The sequence below is a fragment of the Panulirus ornatus genome, chromosome 55 (assembly GCF_036320965.1).
Source record: "Panulirus ornatus isolate Po-2019 chromosome 55, ASM3632096v1, whole genome shotgun sequence".
Lineage (NCBI taxonomy): Eukaryota > Metazoa > Arthropoda > Malacostraca > Decapoda > Palinuridae > Panulirus > Panulirus ornatus.
In genome coordinates, this window is record NC_092278.1 from 22,209,128 (window position 1) to 22,222,184 (window position 13,057).

At 34.9% G+C, this 13,057-nt stretch overlaps 1 protein-coding gene across 7 annotated transcripts in view; it reads left to right on the forward strand.

The window, feature by feature from the left end:
* LOC139765547 (anoctamin-1-like) overlaps positions 1–13,057 on the forward strand; it is a 98,065-nt gene that overhangs the window by 30,898 nt on the left and 54,110 nt on the right. For 5 of the 7 annotated variants that reach the window (XM_071693081.1, XM_071693086.1, XM_071693085.1 and 2 more), the window contains one exon: positions 3,719–3,778. The exons of 1 other annotated variant lie outside the window; for it this stretch is intronic. In XM_071693081.1, coding sequence (XP_071549182.1) covers positions 3,719–3,778 — 60 coding nt within the window. Of the gene's footprint in view, positions 1–3,718; positions 3,779–7,786; positions 7,829–13,057 lie in introns of all 7 variants that reach the window. One more of the 7 variants, XM_071693083.1, reaches the window with a different exon arrangement.

Genomic DNA, 13,057 nt, shown 5'->3' on the forward strand with positions numbered 1-13,057 from the left:
TGTTTGTAGGGAGAGGGAGACAACAGTTTGGCAGGAAATGGTGGTAATGCAGTTGGGGAGGAGGGAGTGAGACAACAGTGTGGCAGGGATTGGTATCGATGTGTACAGAGAGGAAGGGAGATGATAGTGAAATGGGGAATGGTAGTGATGTATTTATAGAAGGAGGCTAGAGGCAGCTTGTGTCTCATTTTGATCAGTTTCGGCTAGATCCAAGCCAACAAAAAACATAAAAACAATGTAGTAGCTGGCTTGTGACAAGCCTCTTAAAAGCAGTCTTAGGCATGTCAAAGATTACAAAGAACCTCATAGATAGAAAACTTTGTTGCATTTGAAAGTATGAAATTTTGTGCAGCCTTTGAGTCTTGCTCCTGCCTATTTTATTGGCAACTCTTCTTTATTTCGGTAGCATTGTGCGTTTATATGGTTTCATGGATGCTTACACTGCATTAATCATTATAGTGTTGAGAAGTGTACATCATGGAACATACTGTGCACCAAGTGTTAATACCTTACATTGTCAGATCTGTAAAGGTAAAAGAGAGATATATGAGAAGTATTTTAGGGTATTTTTGCATTGTTGTATTCTTTGTTATCCATTCATGTATGCTAATTTCTCATGGGTTGTTGTGCATGATGATATTTTTCAGTTTTTATTGATTTGAGAATGAATTTTTAATTCTTATAGTTTATTGTGAGTACTGTACAGTTGTGTATACAACTGTCATTTTTCTGAATGAAGTGAGTGAAGTTAGAAATGACTAATCCAGTCAGCAGTATCTACTATTCAAATGGCTTCAGTGAGGTAAGAAAAGGTGCAGATAAGGTGAAAGATTTTTAATTAGGTAAGTTATTCTCTATATCTGTATTGTTGATGCATTCAAGTGTAATGTTTTACATCTTATATATGATTTATTATCAACTCAAAAATGCTATTTTTGTCAGTTTCTTTTGCATATTTGTTGTTTCCTTCATATTAGAGAAAAGAATGTTTAATATTGTAGGGTATTGAGGACTATGATATGCCTACACATTATCACTTTGTGAACAAGTGAATGAAATGAGAAAGATGAGATTGGGGCATAATGCTTGAAGATAAAGACCTATATACCTAATCCAGTTTGCTGGTTATATCTTTCAATTAGCTTCATTGAGGTATGTTATCATGTAAAGAAAGTGAAGGTTAAAGGGGAAAACTTTAAAGTTTCTGACTACATTTCTCAGCACCAACCATGATGTCTTTAACCTCAGAAAGTATTGTTTCCAGTCTATAGAACTTTGTATATAAAAGAAGGAAAAAAGAATATGCAGATTACCAACTCCAGTTTTTTTTTTTCCAACTGTTAGCCCAAATATATATTTTGGTTTCATATTTGTTGTATACATTGTATTTATTCTTTTATTATACTTTGTCACTGTCTCCCGCATCAGTGAGGTAGCTGCCCTTATTCATTCCCGTCGCCACCCCGCCACACATGAAATGACAACCTCCTCCCCCCTGCATGCACACAAGGTAGCACTAGGAAAAGACAACAAAGGCCACATTCGTTCACACTCAGTCTCTATCTGTCATGTGCAATGCACTGAAACCACAACTCCCTTTCCATAACCTGGCCCCACAAAACTTACCATGGTTTACCCCAGACGCTTCACATGCCCTGGTTCAATCCATTGACAGCATGTCGACCCCAGTATATCACAACGCTCCAATGCACTCTATTCCTTGCATGCCTTTCACCCTCATGTTCAGGCCCTGATCACTTAAAAACTTTTTCATGCCATCCTTCCACCTCCAATTTGGTCTCCCACTTCTCCTCATTCCCTCCACCACACATATCCTCTGTCAATCTTTCCTCACTTATTCTCTCCAATAATCTATGAAATCCACAGTGTTTTACTTGGGACATATGGCAGATTTTTTTTTTTTTTAATATGAAAGGTGAATTCAGTTATTTGTTAGGCCTCCATACTCCCTACATAATCCCCCAAGAATCACCCTGTAACCTGTATTTTAACGTTTCTGATGTTACTCTTCTTCACTATACTCAACAGCTGATACATACCATGGGTGTTCCTTCTAATAACTTAATTCATCCAACAGTCGCTCTCTGTTCCATGGGGTCACCATGTAAACAAGACTCAGGTGAATAACCATGTGCTTAAATTGGTGATTGTGGAAGTTCTGAGAATAGCAGAATTATTGTTTCCTCTACATTTTTGGCAATTTGCAAAAGAGACTGGAAAAGTTGGTACATCAGTCAATGTTGGCTGCTGTTTACTGGTAGAACATTAGGTGCTGTCAGCTACTATTTTAAGGTGAAGCAGTTAAATAAAATTAGGTGTATCTTAAGGAAAATGCCCATTTTTGTGGCAGAAAATACATTTTTTATGGCTGAAGAGGAGGCTTGATGTTATATTGTATAAAACATTTACTCAAGCCCAGACCACCCTAGGGCCCAGTCTGAGGTGTAATGCCATTATATGAACACCCTGTTCATAGACCCTGTGTATATGCAAGATATATGCTTTTGGATAAGAGTTAATGATATTTGGAAAGAAATATATGGACCAAGTACCTTACCTGTTAGAGTTGTGAATGGTAGGGTTTTTCCACAAGATATCTGATGATATTTCTTATGGTCTGCTGGTAGATTATCTTCATTTCATCTAGCATAGAAAGATTAGATTAGATTTCTTTGTTGTTTTTGATGATTATGAAAGATTGGTACACTGCCTAAATGACCATAACTGAAGACCAAGCTCTTGAAAAAATGCAGTATATAGCCCAATAGATATCCAGTGTACTAAAATCCATGTTTAGGATAGTGGTGACAGAGATGTTTATAGAACAAGTTGTTAGTAGTTGAAAGATGTTACCATTACAAGACTTTTTTTTTTTTTATACTATTTGCCATCTCCTGCATTAGTGAAGTAGCATTAAGAACAGAGGACTGAGCCTTTGAGGGAAATCCTCACTTGGCCCCATTCTTTGTTCCTTCTTTTGGAAAATCAGAAACGAGAAGGGAGGATTTCCAGCCCTCCACTCCGTCCCTTTAGTCACCTTCTACGACACGCAGGGAATATTTGGGAAGTATTCTTTCTCCCCTATCCCCAGGGATGACCATTACAAGACATTAATAGAAATTTACCATTTTTAATGTTGCATAACTGTTTATTATGTACAGAGTTATATAGAATTATTAATACGGTAGGGTTTTTCCACAAGATATTTAATGATATTTCTTATGGTCTGCTGGTAGATTATCTTCGTTTCATCTAGCATAGAAAGATTAGATTAGGTTTCTTTGTTGTTTTTGAAGATTATGAAAGATTGGTACACTGCCTAAATGACCATAACTGAAGACCAAGCTCTTGAAAAAATGCAGTATACAACCCAGTAGATATCCAGTGAACTAAAATCCATGCTTAGGATAGTGGTAATAGAGATGTATTTATAGAACAAGTTGTTAGTAGTTGAAAGATGAAACCGTTACAAGACATTAATAGAAATTTACCATTTTTAATGTTGCATAACTGTTTATCATGTACAGAGTTATGTAGAATTATTAATAGTCTTTTTATTTAACTTATGTGTCTTTATTGCAGATGAGTTATTATTCTTATTTGAATAATATTAAGTATGTTAAAACAGTATGTTTGAAAAATATTATGGTATGAGAATTAAGCAGTGTAGTCACTGATAAAAGATTTTACTCCCAAGTGTGATGATGAACTAAGGAAGAGCTTTATAAGAAGGGCTGGTGATTTCTTTCAAGAGTTGGTAAGAGAAATGGTAATGATTCACCCTGCAGCTCCAGTTTCCCTAACCTATAACATAGTTTTATTTTTAGCATAACATATCTGAGACTGAGTACTTTTCCATTTAAAAGGTGTGGTGCATGGATTTAGCCTGCAGCTCTGTTTTACTCAGTTGCTTTGGGTTTAAAGAAAGTTATTAATGTTCGGTTCTGTTGTGTATCCTTTTTTATTTTTACTTTAGCATCAAAAATTTTATACTGGTTATTGGTTGATGTTAAATTCATGATGCATTATCACAGTGGTGGCTTTAATTTGCCTGAGTTAAAGACACTTAAAAGTGTTCTGATATATCTAGACATTTAGATTGTGTTTGGTTTTAGGATTACAGGTACATTTAGCAGGAGTTATGCACAAGCTTAGGAGCCAAAACATTTGAAATTGAAACAGAATTACTTTTAAGACATACATGCAAGTGAATGTTTTCAGAGGTACCTATCACATTTTTATTGTTTACAGTTTTGCTTGATGTACAGTCAGGAAAAAAGATATTGCTGCTTTTGCAGTACTCTATGGACAAACTCGGGACAGGGAGCTCTGATAAATTTTCATGGTCATCACATATTGGTATGCCTTCTCTCTTTATTGGGCAATTGCATGACCCGGATGAGAAAATATTAGGCATTATTGTAGAGTGAAGGACCTTCCATAAATGAAATTATCAGATGCAAATATATACCTCTCATTTGTTATCTTGAAAATTTTCTTTTATTTGTCAATGAAATGTATCTGAATATTTGTTATGCATGTAAATAAGGAAAATATGATTAAAGTAAGATATGATATACAACAGTGAAAGATTTTCAGAGAAATTTGCAGGTTCTGAAACTTGCGTTTTTCAACTAAAATGATTGTTATATTCCCAAAAAATCATTGTGCTCTCTTTGCATTTCAGTGTTAAGTCTCACTAAAGCTGTTCTGTTATCTTTGGTGGTTAGTTCACAAATAGAATGATTGAAACAGCTACGTGTTCCAATTTTGATTCTGATATACATTTCTAATCTGTATTTTTATCTTTTGAGCATTTGTGGTCGTTCATGCTCCAATGTTCTGTAATCGAAGGAAATGCGTTAGTATGATAATTCCCTGAATAACACAATAGTGATATCCTGATAATTAATAATTTTTTGTCTATCAGTACAAATGTTTCCCTCAGCAAATCTGTTAGACTTTCGTGTGCTGTTAGTCATCCTTTTCATGGTCTCATTTTCTCATAACCACACAGTATTAGGTAAATGACAAACACATCCATTAAGTTTTCAAAATTTTTTTCATATCCCAAGTGTGGCACAAATACTTTTTGAAATGAGTATCACATCTACAAAGTAGTGAATTACACTTGTTTGTTTTATTTCAGTAAACAAACGACTTTTTATCTTAAAAGATATAAGTAAAGAAAGTATGACATGAGGAAGGTATTTTAGAATGTATCTAAATACATAATTTAATCAGAAGTGCCATCCATGCCTCTGTGGTATATCAGTTAGTTTTCTTGATTATGACGCATTCACAGGCCACCCATGGTAGAGTGCATAGGTTTGAAACCTGATTGTGTCAGTTGATCTACGGTCATTCCATCTGTTCATCCACCCCAAAGGTGTTGGTTGATAAGATTATTATCTGGCTAACTTAAAAGAAAAATATAGGAATATTTAGAGTAACTGCTTATTTGAATTCCATTGAACCTAGGGATAGTGTTACTGTTTATGCTGACTGTATGTACTCAAGGTCAGACAGTAAACTTATGCCATTCCCATTTCTTCCACATAATACGTAGTTTCTGCTACTTATATCTATTTTGTTTAGATTGAACTTGCATTTATTTCAGTTACAGCTCAGTGCTGAACACTTGTAGGTTTATGCTCTCTTTTTATGTAAATTTTTACTTTTGTTGAAGGTGATAGTTTGTTTTGGTTCTGTATAAGTAGTAACTTCTTAATGAATTTTAATTGTAATCGCAAATGCACTGTAATTGGTGATTTTTTTTATATGATTTAAGCTAATTTCACATTGAAATTTCAGAGGGATATACAAGTTTTGGAAAACTTTTGAAGAAATAACCAGTGAAATGGAAAAAGTACAGGCTTAGTTATTGTTATGTTAGAAATGAATTAGCTTTTGTGCTCACTGTCACTATAGGTTAACTGTACCCATGCTGATATTGGCAAAAAATTTGGCTTTTAGACAGGGCTTTGCCATTGTTGGACACTTCTTGAGTACTTGTCTAAAAAATTATACTATTGTTGCAAAAGACAAGCTTGAAAGTATGTCATTCTTCAGTTACATATTTTTTTGCTAATATGGCTCTGCAGTTGTCTGTGCAAGCAGTTAGAGTAATATTGAAACTGATGCAGTACTTATATTGTTGCTAGTACACTTATGCATGTATAGTTTACACCTAGAAAAGAATGCACACACATGAATTTTGAATGAGAAATTATTTGAATATATCATTTATGATAGAATTAATGAGTGGTACCTGTCAAAGAGGCTGTCATGTAGCCAGTTCTTTGATTTTTGCCTTGTTGTTTAGTGAATTTGAAGCACTGTAGTGCCCATAAAAGTTCTTTTATATCCTTTCTTGAATTACTGGAAGTGGAATATTTCCTGTAATTTACAGTGAATGTTATTCCATTCATTGTTGTTGCAAAGGTCAGTAGTGGAACTTACATCTTTGTGGAGGTTTTTGATTAAGATCTTATCAGTGTTCTATCCCAATGTCATCTTTGGAGTAAGCATGGTCAAAGCACAACTGACAGTATTTCTGCCTCCCATGGATACCCAGGTTGAATGAAGCAGGTACCCATGTATAACCTGGTGAATGTCAGGAATACACTCTTTGATAGGCATATTGACAAGGAAAAAAAAAGCATTCAGACACTGCTGTTGCATAGCTCAACTCAGCTAGAGATAGCCATCAGACTATGGCTGTCACAATCAAATCTTCTCAGTATTACATAAGTATGACAACCATTTGATGTTCAAATTTTGCTAGAAAGCTAGCAAGTGGCAAAGCTCTGGTAAAAGCTGCAGAGTGTTTGTGTGGCTGCTACTATTTCTAAACATGTTCTTCCCTGTTAATCTTTGTTTATGTATTCCTTATTGTTTTTTCAACTTAATACCCTTTTTTTTCTCAACCAATAGTTTTCTTTATTTTTTCATAAGTTTATTACTTGACTTCTCTCTCATAGCAGCAAAACAGCACTCTGGTACAAAATTATGGCAAAGAATTAAGGAAATTGATTAAAAGAAAATGAAAAATTGGCATAAGTGAAATTTTATGTGATTTTTTGAAATTTGCCTAATCTATAAGGAGGGTCCTTATCAGGCATCTTAGCAGTTCAAGTTGAATTTTTCGCTGTCACATGTGTACATATTCATGTGTTTTATTTGAAACAGATTTAGGGGAACTGGAACTTTGATATCTCCTGCATACGATGGAGCCAGAAATTACAAATGCACATGCATGGCTCCTATACCAACATCAGAATGACATGCTTAAAAGCCTTGCAGTCTGCAGTGGCTTTAAGCTTTAATTGTTATGATTAAAGTTTGAGTGTTACCAGTCATTCTTTTTGATAAATAGAATTTAGTACAGTTTGTGCTTTTGGCAGAAATTTTATCAGATATCAAGCTTTGCATTAAAGGCTTGTGCGTTACACAGGTATATGATAGTGCACAGCTCCTCCGAAAATCACTTGTATAAACTTAAAATTTTGCTCTGATACTAGATAGTTTATACCTCATCACAAGCTTTTGAGCACGGGATATGTACAGCATGGTAAGTTTTTATAATATTTGAAGGCCTTCATGAGTAGATAAAGAATGTAGTCATATTCCTTAAAAGCACTTGATATTAGGTATTTTTTTCTTTTCTTTTTTCATAATTTTGTTGACTGAAAAGTGTAAAATGGTAAGAATTTGTGCTGTGGCTGATTAACCAATATAGTTTCGTTTTCCCATCCTGTTACAGAAATTGGATGAGGTGTTTATGCAACAACGCATTGTGTTCCATGTAAGAGGCTTTTTGTCCTTTTATGTTTGCACGTGAATTAGAATTGGCCTCATCCTGATCTAACTGCATGCATAAGCTCTATATGGTTTGTAATATATGGTGTTTGGATTAACCTTTAGTGCACAACAACATTCAAAATATACACAGAATCTTTCATATATCCATGGATAATTCATCTCGTATCCTTTATCACTTGTCAGAAGAAGTCATTTTGTATTAATATGTTGTAGTGTAGAAAATTGAAATAGAGGTAGTTGTGATGATGGTCCTGATTTGATTAACGAAGAACTAAAAATTTGACTTGAAAATGTACATAATTTAGAATTGTAATATTCCACCATTTTCTTTTCCCCAAATGAGATCTGAGTAATGCAAATATTTTGCAGGAATACTACTGTATATATTGATCTGTTGTTGATATTATTTTCCTTTCACTTCATCACTGATTACTGTATATTAGAGTATATTACTGTTGCTCTGCCTTTATGTAAACAAGCATTTCTTTTCCATCAGATTAACATGATGCTGATCTTTTATTTGTACATATATAAGATTCTTATATAGATGACCTGTCTTTTATTGTTATAAGTTGTTTATTTAGAGCAAAACTTTTCATTGAAGACTTGAAAGGGTCCTTTCCTGTTTTCATTCACTGAGCTAGAATAGATTGAAGCTTCATTTTTTTAGAAGTTGATTGTTTAGATGTATCTTATTTCTAGGATAAAGGAGAGTATTCCATAAATATTGATGTGAACTAAAGATTGCAATATTTTTTTAATAACTTAGCAAAAAGAAAGAAATGAAGCCCATGGAAATTTCTTTAATGCAAGCAAATGGAAATTGGTCTTGTGCTAGAGTCAAACTAGTATTTAGTAATAAACAGATGAGGTATTTAAACATTGTGTGCATTTAACACCCTGTATGGAGTATAGGAAGAAATTTACATAAGTAGATGATTTAGGTATTCTGAATAAGGCTAACAGTTGCTTATGAGACAAGCCACAGTATGAGGTTTTATCTCCTAAAACAAGTGGGTTAGCTTGTTCAAGGTCTTAACATGAAATTGTCACTTAAACTAGGTAAGCTCAAGAGAGGATGGTATCAGCACTGCCTGCTCTGCCGAGATTGATGCATGGTTTGTTAGATGCACACCTGGAGTGTTGCATATTTATTATGGGGTTGTCCAAAGCTTAACCATTTCTTGGTGGAGAATAAAGATTTAAGTTGACCTTAAGTTGCAGCTCATTTTAGTGATGTTATCATTATACAAGTAAATGTCTGTTTAATTTGCATATTATGAAACTGAACTGAGTGTACATAAACTTTCCTCTGTTTCTTAACCTCATGAATATGATGAAACACATCTTTTTGTTTGACCAGTAGGATTACAAGCTCTTTATTAAATCAGGGTATGAGAAATGAATGGGCAAAAATATCCTGATAAACAGATGATTCAAAGTATATGTAGCAGTAACTGATATTGTGCAATGAAACAGTTTATAAGCTATGTCACAAGGAGTGGTAGTGGTATAAGCTGCATTGTTAATGATATCAAATGTAGGCACAGAGGGAAAAGAAAATATAGTAAGATGTTTTCCAAATGACAACAAAGTCAGTTAAATATAACAGGATCAGAAAACAGAAAAATGCAAAAAAGCTTTGAATGTAAATAGATGGGTTAATGAGAATTTCATTGAATTTACTGAAGGAAAGAAAACACAGTTAAAGCTCAAAAATCTGAATACCTTGGGACCAGGGAGTATATGTGAACCAGAAAGCTACAGTGTGTACTTTTAAGTGGTGAAACTATCCGACCTTTTTACTCAAAATGGGAGCTACAAATAGGCACCCTTCACTTCTGCATTACATCATCAAGCTGTGTTACTCTTGCTCTGTGCTGTGATTTACATTTGGCCATGCCCTTCTTTACTTCCTTGTCAGCACAAGATTTCGAAATCTTGACTCATTTCCCCATAATGTCATGAGTTGTTATTTCCAACCCACGTTTTTCAGAGGGTTTGCATTCTGAAACACCCTTGTATAGCTTTTGTGCTGTTTTGGCTTTATGTGTGATAGCAAGAGTTGTATACTCCAAATTCAAAACAGCATGAATTCTTGAGCTATACAGACTTTGGAAATTCGTACTTTTGATATTTGACGTAAACAAAAGTCTTAGAATGTTAAAAAGTATGATGGTGACACCTTGTATGGATCCATCAGGAAAAGAGACAGAGCAAAAAGTGCTTTGAAGGCTAAGGAGTAATTGTAATTGAAAAGTTGGAATATAGAAAATAGCAGAGCAGGTTGAGAATATAACATTACATAGTCAGATGACTAGTATGACGATAAAGAGATTGACAGTTAGAAATTCAAAGCTGCAAATGAAAGTCTTCAGTTTGTATATAAGAAACAAAATTTAATCTTCTATGTTGTATGGTCAAGATCAAAGCAAGCTAAGATTAGTGAACTGGGAAAACTCAGAAAGACAGTACAGAACATTAGTATCTTTATGCTTACAATACAAATTAGGACCTCTATTAATGGGTATCCTGCAGCTTTGAAGGTGAACTCATACAGGAACAGAGAATTGATGGACTCCTTTGGGGTAAGAAGGGCCTTAAAGAACCTGCAGTCCTTTCCATTCATTGATGAAGACATGGTCCTGCCAAAGGAACTTCTCACCCGTGTTGTAGCCACTTGTAGGCAGAGTCCTGTTACATCCACTGTATTTATACATTGTGGAAATGGACCATAAGAAAGATCTGCAGTACCATGAAAGATTAAAAGAACTAGAACCATACAATTTAGGGACCATACAAATTGGAAAGAAGAGAAAGATATATGTTGATTCATGCATGTTAGCAAATATAAGTATTTTAGGAAAAGCACCAAGTTAAAACTTCAAAACTTGGAAGAAAGTAATAATGTTTATAAGAATTCCTTAGAAGACATCTAAAAGGTATCAAACAAATAACATGTGAGAGCCCGGTGAAAGGAGAAATATGTGTGGAGTAAGTACTGAAATTTTTAAAAGAAGACTGCCCTTTGAAGGGCTTGAACACTGGCTTGAAAAGGTTTGTAAATCATAACACAAACCACTGCACTACAAGAGTTCGTATGTGTCTGTGTAGATTTGTAAATCACAACACTAACCACTGCACTGCAAGAGTTCATTTGTGTGTCTGTGTACGTGAATATATTCTTATATAATTGTTACAAAGGATAGCAAAAGGGGCAAAATTATCATTATATTGGTACAGTGAGTGTTATCTGGTTTTGTTATCTAATCATCGTTTCTGATATATTAGTAACAGGTGTTACTGGACTCTGCCTACAGTAAGGGTGTATCATTGTGAATATGCAGAAAGGGGAAAAGTCTTATTAAGGACCTTACCACTCTAAAGGAGTTCATCATTTCCCTGCTCCTGATTAGACTGCAGCCACAAAGCTGTAGGGACCCTGTAAAAGGGGTCTTTGGGTTATGTAATAAAGTTACTTGTATTTAACATGGAGCTTCAAGAATAAATTTTCCTCATGTATCGACAGAGCTTATAGTTATGAAAGGGGACACATGCTTGGTTGAAGATAAAACATTCATTTACCTCCCCAAAGAGCAGTATCCATGAGGATTCACCCTCTTCTACTGTCATAAAACATATGAAAGTGGCATGTGCTCATTCACAGAACTGTGACCATTTAACATCCCATCTACAGCCCAAAAATGAAGTAGGATGGGGCAAAGTCTTTTGCACCAGCTCAGTTCTGCTAAGATCTTGCTTGACACATATTGAGAACAATATGTGGCGTAAGGAGGGTTGATCGAGTAAGAAAGACAAGTGTGGTAGTAACAAGAGTATGATTGAGAGCTGAATAAGGTTTGATGGAAAGGTTTAAGCATATGGAGAAGATGAACGAGGAGGGGCTGATTAAGAAAAATATACGTGTCAGATGTGGAGAGAGCAAGAAGGGAAAGATCAAATTGAAGATGGAAGGATGGCCTGAAAGATGCTTTGAGTGATGAGGCCTAAATATATAGGAGGGTGTGAGACATTAATAGGTTAGAATGAATTAAAGCAATATGGTATACAGGGGATGATGTGCTGTTAATGAGTTGATACAGCACATATGAAGTGGTCAATGGGGGCTGCAAAATGTTGTGTGGGGCTTGGTTCTGAAAAGGGTCCTCTGGCATTAATGGATTATTCATGACAGCTAGAGAGAGAATGTGAGAAAATGAGGCCATTCTTCATTTGTTCATGACACTACCTTGCTCTGAATGAATTAGTGAACAATTGAGAAAAAAATCAAATCTAAGTCCCTTTAACTCCTTAGTGACCCCTCTTATCACCCTAGCTTTTCTTGAAAACATTTCCTTAATATGTCCTTTGCTGTCTCCCAGTCAATTGTTTGTCTTAAGGGTTAATCAGTTTCAGCTGGCTTGACACAATGAGGGAGCTAACATGCTTTGTTAGGTGTATGTGAGGCAAATACCTTCATTAACAGGCTGTATGAAAGATAAATTCCCCTCATCCTCCTGTTCCTCCATAGTGTTATTTTCTTAGATTCTCCCTGGGCTCTTTCCTTAGGGGAGAAATGTAGTTTATAAAGGTTGAAAGACAATGTCTATGCCATGGACAGAGCCCTGTAACCATACATTTATTTCACCATCCCAACTTTCCAAGCTTTCCTTTTCAAAAAAACAGCTTCATGGTTCTGGAGAGGACTAGATGGTTTGCTGAATGATTGTTGAGTCCTGTGATCGATCATCTTCTGACCTCATTTGTTTTTATGATGGTCAGTGAGAATGAATTCTCATGGATAATATTGTTTTAGCCAGTCACTGAGCAAGTGCCCTTTCAGAAGTTCAAAAAGCTCAGCCTTTGGTAGAGAAATAGTTTTTCATGTTTCAAAACACACATATCTCAACTTCTGTAGTTTAGGTTATGAATTAGTCATCTTTATCTTCGCTACTTGATGCAAAAATAAGTTTCATTAATGGTTTGGTGCAAGTAAGCAAAATGTTTCACTAATCTCCTTACAAAATCTGTACAGCATTTCCCATTTGCTTCAGTGCTTTACATAGTATAAAGTAGAAACTCATATTATTGTTTAGTATTTAATACTGCGAGTCAAAAATCTCCATTACAATTTTTCATAATAAATGTACATCTTTTTCATGTAATATCAACTTGCCAATGCTTTTCTTAAGTATAAGAACGAAGTGCTTTA